Below are 9,376 nucleotides of genomic sequence, written 5' to 3' on the forward strand. Positions count from 1 at the left end.
CCATTTTTGATAGAATCCGGTACCCTACATCTCTAATTTCGTTCCGGCTCAAATATTGGTCAGTACCGGCCGGTACCGGACATACAGGTCAGTACCGGCCAATACCGGATAGTACCGGACTACTTTTAAATTTTTTTTTCTTCAAGTACAGGACAATACCGGATGGTACCGGGTAAATACCAGACGGTACTGGGCAAATACCGAATTTTTTTATTTTTTATTTATTTTAAAAAAGTGTATATTATACTATAAATTCTTTTAAGTAAGAAAATTACACTAATATCGATCAATCTGAAACGGTACTCGGTATTTAACCGGTAGCGATACGTACCGTACCAGTAGAAAAACCGGTACCCTGACTGATACGGTATTCAAAACATTGGAAAAGACAAGGCTACTTAGAGCATCCACACCTCCCTCTCTACTCCCTCTTCTAAACTAAAGTAGCAAGCCAACCCCCCAAAAAAAACCCCAAACCCTGTGTTATCAGCCTTTTGGAAATAGCCTCGGGAGTAGCAAGAGCTACGGTTCCTCATGTGTTTCAAAGAGGAACTGTTCACTCGCTTTGGTGAGAGATCCAAGGAATCGAGAGCAGCTCGGACGAGGAAGAGAGGGGGCGAATAGATGAAGAGCAGGACGGGGAAGAAGCGGAAGGGAGAACTTACCAAGAGACTTTGGGATTTTGCAGGACGGGGAAAAACCTCTGTACTCTGTAGGCATGTAGAGAGTAAAGTAAGAGAGAGGGTTTTTCTTTTTCCTTTTTTATCCGGGGATTAGTTTGGTTTGCTGCTTTGCCTTTTTTTTTTTTTTTATAGAATAAAAAATGATATTTTTAATGGAATAGTGTTAATATAGAGAGTCTGATGCGATAGATATTTTAAAAGTAGATAACTAAAGTAATAAAGTAACTTTTTAAGGTGTAAATTGATCTAAAACGTAGAGAGGCTGATGCAGATGCTCTAACGGTATATATGAAAACTAGGCTAGGGCTCTAACATATTCGTCTTCGATAACGGTGACGTCACCTGTTTCGCAGTTTTAGAGAGAGAAGTTTAAATACACCTAACCAGTAGTTGAATTTAGTTCCCTCAAACGAGAAGCGTACGTTGTTGATTGTGTGCATGTGTTACAATCACACAATTATTAAGCAACAAATTAATCTCAAACACATTTAAAGGAAAATAATTTAATAGATCTCGATACACTTACACGTACACAAACAGCAACAAATCCAAATCGATCTCGGCTGTAAAAACAAATTTAAAGGAAATTAAGGAAAAAGAGTTACTGATTGCGCATGGAGGTACAATCAGACAAACAACGTACAAATCTCTTATGCATGTAAAAACACACATTTTAAAGGTAAATACGCCCATGCACGTACGTACACAGGCCCATGCACATCCACATCCAAACCAAGCATGCACACAACACACCAAAATTAAGGTCCAGTACGTCCACCAGTTTATACAAATCTCTAATGTATATAATATGAGGTTACATTACATGGATCCATTCCCCTGCATCTGCGCGTATTTTGTCCCCCGGGATTTCCTTTCATCTGAAAGCTTTTTCGCAAACCTGCAAATTTATATATATACATACGAAAGAAAATGTTATCACTATATATTTGTCAGTATGGTTTTAGCAGCTCGATCGACCGTTGAGGGATAGTTCAAGTGATTTGTATTCTTTTAAACCGGTTTACGGTTGAGAACACCACGCTAGCATATATAGATGGTTGACTAACATACTAACACCCTGCTAACCCCCACTAATGTATATCGTTTTGCAAAAGAGAGAAAAAAAATAAACCGGTTTATGGTTCGAGCTCATAGAGGAGCGTTGAACGCTGGTATTAATAATTTAACTACTAACTAATCCCGGTAATGCTATATATCTTGTAGCAAATAAATACTACGAGCTTAGCTTGAAGGGATTGGAATTGGACGATTTCAAATTTTCCAATGTGGACCCTTCTTGATGATCCGAATAGATCATATATATGTAGACCCATTGAATATGATTGCATTAATTTATTTTGAAAAAAAAAATTATATCTTCTTGTCCCAAAATCTTGGTCTTTTTTGGGAGTAATAAGTGTCATTTTTCAATTGATTATATCTTACAATTTATAATCTTTTAGATGACTTTTAAAATTTTGTATAAAAGAACTGATTGAGATTTATCAAACAAAATTTATATTTGATATAAAAATATTATAAATTAAAAAATATAGCCAATCATTTGAGACTTTCAAAAAAGAAAATAGAACCAAGAATATGAGATCGAAGGAATATCATTCGATCAAACTGATCTTTTGCAGAAACAACTTGCAGTATTTTGTACTGTAACAAGTTCACAGCATTTGAGATGAGCCCATAGTGAGAGACTGAGAGGCCACAATTGAAAAATTGGAAAATCCCTTGTGGTGGTATCCGTCGGCGATCCAGACCGTACAAACATTCAATGGCTTAGATTTATTTTTTCTCTCTCCCCCGCACCTCACCACACTCTTTCCTCTTTTTCTCTCTCCAAAATCAGGATCATCCAAAACACATTTGAACAGTCTAGTTCGTCGACGGGGTACCCTGCTGGCACCCAAAAATTTCTCTAACTGATTAGAACAAAAAAGTGTAGAATGCAGCTGCATACGTACATTTTGAGTGCATCTTCATTGGTGCCACCATTTGGAATTGGTTCGTTGCGACCAGTGTTGATGTTCACTCGTGAAACTGGTTTCTTCAACAATTTCTCACCAACTTCCACAAGATTATCCAAGTTCTTGGCTGTAGACACGTCAACTGATGATAATGTCCCGCTTAAGGTGTCATCCTGAAGGTTCGTGTCATGTATAACAAGGCAGTAAATCATATAAAAAGATCAATATAATAGGCAGTGGCAAATGCAGAATTTGTGTAGAATTATGTTGGTGGATCAATGAAAAATCATTTTAACATTTTTTGAAGAAAAAAAAAGCCTGTGGGTTCTGACATTATTATTATGCCGCAGATCAACATGAATGGACAAATATAAATAGTTATATGAAGGACACAGACAAGCATGCACAAATACTTAGTCACACTCACATTGGATAAGAGGTCTACGGTACGCTCAAACTTATGTCGGATAAGAGGTCCAAGCATTCCGCATGCAGTTGCAGCATGCGTGGACCTCTTACGTATCCAATGTCAATTGCGAGTGTGTGCGCAAATTAAGTGCACATGCAAATACTGCATGAACACCCTATATATGTAATCAGTGTTATGTCAGCTGGAGCATGGAAATAAGGCTTACTTGGATTCGGAGGTAATTCTCTTGGCAACGAAGAACTTGAAAGACCACAGAGAGGTGGTAATCAACCATATCCGAACTTGCATCACTGAAAACACTTATCAAAGGAGCAGACCCCATGTCATATAACCAGCCGAAAATCCCCCACTTTGCAGCCCTTCTTGCGCTGTACTTGTGGTCATTCTTCTGCGTTCCCGTCCCGATCGATATCACCAGAAAACGACCATAATCCAAGGGCTTCATCGGATAGAAGTCCGGGTTTTCCTTGAACATTTCTTTGTTCACTTCAGCCAGTGCAACCAGAATCTGCAAACCAAATTACTACTAATTACTGTAAATGCCACTCCATTAGTTTACTTAGTCATAGAAAATATAGGAATCAACTCCTCTAGCTCGACTTCAGTTAGGTGGATTGGATCGTCGAGTCCAGTCCAGATCAATGGGCACATCAAAAGCCTTGCGTTGATTATTCGAACTGTTTATCGTGGAGGTGACTATGTGCAGATAATTCATGATAAAAAAAAGGGTGATTCGATAATTGTAGACATGTGAATTCATGTAATAATATATACAAAGAGATGTTTCATTTATTTCATTTGATTTTTGTATAGAAACAAATGAAGGTCCTATAAAATGGATAATTGAATCGAATTGAATGACAATCTCCAATCAGAATGATTGATGTTTTTGGCTAGAACAATGTGTTGAAAAAAGGGAAATGATAATGCCAAAACTGTTTTTGTTGGTGCCAAAATTACAGTGTATAAAAGTATTGTACCATATGCAAACTTTTATGGTCCGTTTGATTAATGAAAAAAATATAATGGAAAGTGAAAATCATAGAAAGTGAAGTGAAAAAAAAGAAAAAGAAAATGTAATTTTTGCTCACATCCGTTTGATTAGGATGAAAGTTTTGCAAGAAAATAATAGAGAAAATAAAATATCATTATTTGAAAATGAGAAAAGTTGTCCAAATTAGAAGAGAAAAATTTAAGGAAGAGGGAAGTTATAGTAATTATTATTGATTTTCTCGAGAAAATAAAATTTTCTGCACATTTTATGAGAAAATCTGAGGCAAGCTCTCAAGCTTTAGAGGGTTGTACGGAAAAATCTACTTTCTACCACTTTTTAGGATATTCTTGCTAAGTGAACACAAAAAAAATGTTTTTTTTCTTCTCTTTCTTGCATTTTCTACTATTATCTCGCTAATCAAACGGACCCTTATGCATTGTAATTTTGACATCAACAAAAACAGTTTTGACATTATACTACTCTTTTAAAAATCATAAGGCAGAACGAATTAAGTAGTAAATGTTCATAAAACATTACACAAAGACTGGAAACAATATAATATAATTCCTTTTTTAGCCAGACAAAATTATACAAATAAAATCATTAATCACATGACTAGGTTATATATATATATATATATATATATATATATATATATATATATATATATATACCGGGTCATTGGCAGCAACACCACCGTCGATCAAGTTAAACTCTCTGAGATTCCCATTTTGGTCAGTGTTTGTGAAATAGTGCGCCGGAAGAAATGTTGGTGCGGCCGAGGTGCTGATGCATATGTCTGCAAGTGGCGCATCAATCACCGGATTGCCTGTCACCTGCTAGCGATAAAATTAGTAATTAATATGATTATTAGCAGAATTAAAATAATATGCGATTTTGAGGGCTTAATTGTCAATTGACAAGTTGGTTGTAACGTAACATTATTGAATTTTTATATGATCACGCTTGCGTACCTAGATCATACTGTAAAAATAGCCAACCCTGACAAGTTAACGTACACCAATAGACAAGCCAAGTAGCCAATCCTCAATGTCGTTGACGAACAATCACTTGTACGATCACGCTTGTGTATCATGATCACCCTCGCGTCGATGAAGCTATTTCCGTACTTAAAATATCATTGCAAAATTTTACAGGGAACGATCCGTTCACTCCGGACCAGTTTGGTCCATTTAATGCATCCGAGCAGTTCAAAAGTATTTTTACTTTTGGACGGCTCAAATTTAAAGGGGTGTTTTTTAAAAAAACAAAAATTAAAACACTCTCTTTAAATTCGAGCGGTCCAAAATACTTTTGAACAGTTTGAATGCGCTAAATGGACTAAATTAACTGGTCCGTAACAAATTGACCGGATCCGGTCCCAAATTTTACCCTCTCGGGATCCGCTTTTTGGGCCCGGAAGAATTTTCCGAACTTTTTACAAATCCTCTAATTGTAAGGGTATATATAAAGTATTTCACACCTTATAAACGCTTTCCGGGCACTTAAAAACTTCGCGGAATCTACTTTGTGGGACTGGGATGATTTTTCAAACTTTTACCGATTCGAATCAGCAAGTGTTCTGAGATAGAAACTTATTCACAGTTCTGCGCAATTTCAGTCATTCGGTTCGACAATCAATGGACGTTGAGATATGTTTTTAAATTGTTACTGATAATAAATACTCTCTCCGTCCCAAATTGGATATCAATTTTTAAAATTCGTGCCAATTTTAATTCCTTATATTTTTCAATATGGATCTTAAAAAATATGCAATATGGATTTTATTTGATAGTTCTCGATTAGTTCTATTATACAAAGTTTTCAAACTCATGAAAAACATTATAGATTGAAAAATATAAGCGACGAAAAATTATACGAGTTTCAAAAATTGTCATCCATTTTGGGACGAGAGGAATATCTATTAATGGTAATTGCTTATCTTAAATTCAAACCGTCTAATGGTAATTGTTTTCAAATTGTTTCTCAAACTTTCCACCCTCCCAATGTCTAATGCCTTGTTTGTATGTCAATTTGAAAAAAAAAAATTAATTCAAAAAATATTCATTACTCTTACTTCTAATCATTAATCTTATTCCTCTCTTATTTTTTCGATTATTCTTCTCATTTCTCTCTCTACTCATTTTACTCATCTTTAATCATTATCTTATTTTCTCTTTTTGCTCATTACCTAAAATCAAACACAAAAATCTTCAAAACATCATCCAAACAAGACATAAATTGTCTTCCGAACACTTTTTGGGCCTCCAGGGGTTGACTTTGTCTAAACTATACCAAAAACCCATTTTAAAGTTGTCCAGAGGATCCCGCACTAAAAAATGCCTTCTGTGTATGGCTGCAAACGAGCCGAGCCGAGCCGAGCTTTACGTTATTCAAGTTTGTTTATTAAGTTTTCAACGAACACGAGCTCGAGCTCGAGCTCAGTGATAACTTAACGAGTCGAGCTCGAGCCGAGCAGGACTTGGCTTGACTCGAGCTCAAGCTTGTTCACGAGCCTTAACGAACCAACGAAAAAATGTATATATATTCTCGCATAGGCCTAATACAACCAAAAATATTTTAATTGTGAAGGTATATATCTTTCATTTTTTTATGAAATGGAGGTGTACTGGTGTGCGTGTGCTCTCGCTTCTCTTGGTTGACTAGAAAATAAAAACAAAAAGAACAAATTATGAAATAACAATAAAAATCCTAAACTTAAGTATATATACCTGGCTCGCGAGCCGACTCGAGCCGAGCTTGTCCTAGCTCGAGCTCGGCTCGTTTACAAAACGAGCTGAAAAAATCGGCTTGAGCTCGTTCGTTTAACTTCCGAGCTGAACTTGAACGAGCCACTAACGAGTCGAGCTGTGAGCCGCTTGCGAGCGGTTTGATTCGTTTGCAGCCATACTTCTGAGCACTTTTCAGGCCCCCAGGCCTAGGTTAACTTTTTCGGGCTTCGGTTTACTTTTACTTTCCTTCATAAAACGTTGAAAATGTTCTTGGCAAATATTAATTATCGAAATACGTTATTGACTGTCATTTTTCAATGACGTATTTTGATAATTAATACTTGCCAAAGACATTTTCAGCATTAATAAATGTTCTCAGTATGTCCTTGGCGGATATTAATTATCAAAACACGTCTTAGGCCGTCATTTTTCCTTAATTTTTTCTCAATTTAAGGAAAAATGACGGCCAATGACATGTTTTAATAATTAATACCCGCTAATAACATTTTCAGTATTAACAAATATTCTAAGCATGTTTTTCACAAGTATTAATTTTCAAAACACGTCATGATCATTTTCCCATTCATTTTTAAGACGATAAGTCTATTCCCGCACTTAAAAATCCCACACGACATCTTTTAACATCCTCGAAAAGCCCCTGGCAGGCCTAAAGTAAATTTTCCCGAAACTTGTAGTAAGAACTAATCAAAGCCCCATATGGAGGGCCAACTCTATTCAACTTCAAACTTTTGAACTGCGTCCGACCTTATTCTCTCGCTTCGTACAACATGTGTTATCATATATAAAACCATTATAAAACTCATAGCTGCTGAGTTCAATTTTTTTCTTTTTTGAAGTGCCCAAAGCACCAGACCACTTCAGCTATAACAGGCTTGTTTGTGTCTGTGTGTGTGTGTGTGTGTGTGTGAGAGAGAGAGAGAGAGAGAGAGAGAGAGAGAGAGAGAGAGAGAGAGAGAGTTATGTTTAAACAGGAACCTGAAATGTGCTGAAGATAGTCGGCTCTAGTGTCCTGATGTCGAAAGTTGGAATAACAAGGCTTGTCAAGGACTGGTGCAACTTTGTGTTTCCTAATATGCCCTTAATCAGCCGATGGAGATACTTCCCATTGTATTTAGGTCCAGTTAAAACTTTGAAAATTTCTATAATCCCAGCAAAAGGTCCCCTGTTTTTTTCCAAAAATTAATTCAGAAATGATAAAAAACAATTTCGCAAAGAAAAATTAATAGAGAGCACAAGAAAATAGTTGCATGAGTACTTTTAAGTCCCCTTCTATATATAAACATGGGTTTGTGCATATATATATTTGTGCTTACCCTACTTGGGGGAATATTTTTGGACAGTTTTGAAGATAAAAGGGTACTATTTCTTTTGCGGGATACAACGGTCGATTATCCTTGTTTGGTGCAGTTACCATAGCTGCTATTAGACCACCAGTACTTGTTCCCGAGACCACATCAAAGTAATCTGCGAGTCTTGCATCCGCTCCATCCAGTTCCTAATTAACAATAACCATTATTTAATATATTTTTTTGAATGGTGAAGAAGGAGAAGTGTGTTAGTTAAATGTAGATATTACAGGAGATTAAAATAACAAGAGAGAAAATGCATCACAACGAGGGCATAGCATCCCAACGAGCTTTGGCACTCTCGCGCTCAACACTAATATGCCACTCGAGCCCTGAAGGGAAGCATGGGTGGCAAGAGATCCCCCCAACAGTCTATTACAACTAAAACAAAAGAAACAAACTGCCAGAAGAACATGTCCAGGTAAAGTAACAACCACCGTTATTAGACATCGAAACTAAATCAGTAGTTATCAGTCCACAAATTTAAACATTCCTAAATATTATTTGGTATGGCTCCAATCATCTCTCTAGTCTCTACTATGTGGTGAATATTTTGATCAGGCAGTACACACACACACACACACATATAATGTGTCTGAATAAATTAATGATCTTAATTTTCAAGATGGACTCGGCTTCCATGCAGTTGGAGAGCAGGGAATTGAAGAAGCCTAGCTCTGCAGTCATATCTTGATTGTCCATATCGGCCATCATTGGTCTAGATTTTCGAAAGACTCTTTCATTTCTAAAATTGGTATTTCAACAAATCTATCTGAACCATCAAAACTACTTTTAAATTGCTGAGATTATGCAGATTGCTCTATATACGCAATCTAACTTCATATATACTGTAGAGAAGCCTGATTCTTTCAAAGTAATCAATTACTTACTTGAAGTTGTGATTCTAGGTATGAGAGCACAACTCCGGGTATGATTCCTCTTATCCCTCCTCCATCAATGCTAAGTATTGTAACAAGATTCCCATAAGTTGGGGGACGGATTTGGCCAAATGATTCCCCCATTAGTGGTTGCTATTAATTTGTAGAGAGGAAATGAAACACATGAATGAGTGAGAATTTAGAAGTGATCATCAAATATTATAGGCTGAGAGGGAGAGATAGAGAGTTTATATATTCTTCCAATGGACTTGACCTGGCCGCCAAGTAAAGATAATCAATAGTAGAATTTAAT

At 36.4% G+C, this 9,376-nt stretch overlaps 1 protein-coding gene across 1 annotated transcript; it reads right to left on the reverse strand.

The window, feature by feature from the left end:
• Positions 1-1,169: 1,169 nt before the first annotated feature.
• Positions 1,170-9,376, reverse strand: LOC131336570 (patatin-like protein 3). Its single transcript, XM_058372457.1, has 7 exons — positions 9,076-9,376; positions 8,153-8,334; positions 7,815-8,001; positions 4,761-4,922; positions 3,298-3,600; positions 2,660-2,835; positions 1,170-1,581 (listed from the first exon to the last, which is right to left on the reverse strand). Exons 1-7 carry the CDS (start codon positions 9,205-9,207, stop codon positions 1,503-1,505), a joined length of 1,221 nt encoding a protein of 406 aa, XP_058228440.1. The 5' UTR covers positions 9,208-9,376; the 3' UTR covers positions 1,170-1,502.

Source organism: Rhododendron vialii, chromosome 8a (genome assembly GCF_030253575.1).
Source record: "Rhododendron vialii isolate Sample 1 chromosome 8a, ASM3025357v1".
Classification (NCBI taxonomy): Eukaryota; Viridiplantae; Streptophyta; class Magnoliopsida; order Ericales; family Ericaceae; genus Rhododendron; species Rhododendron vialii.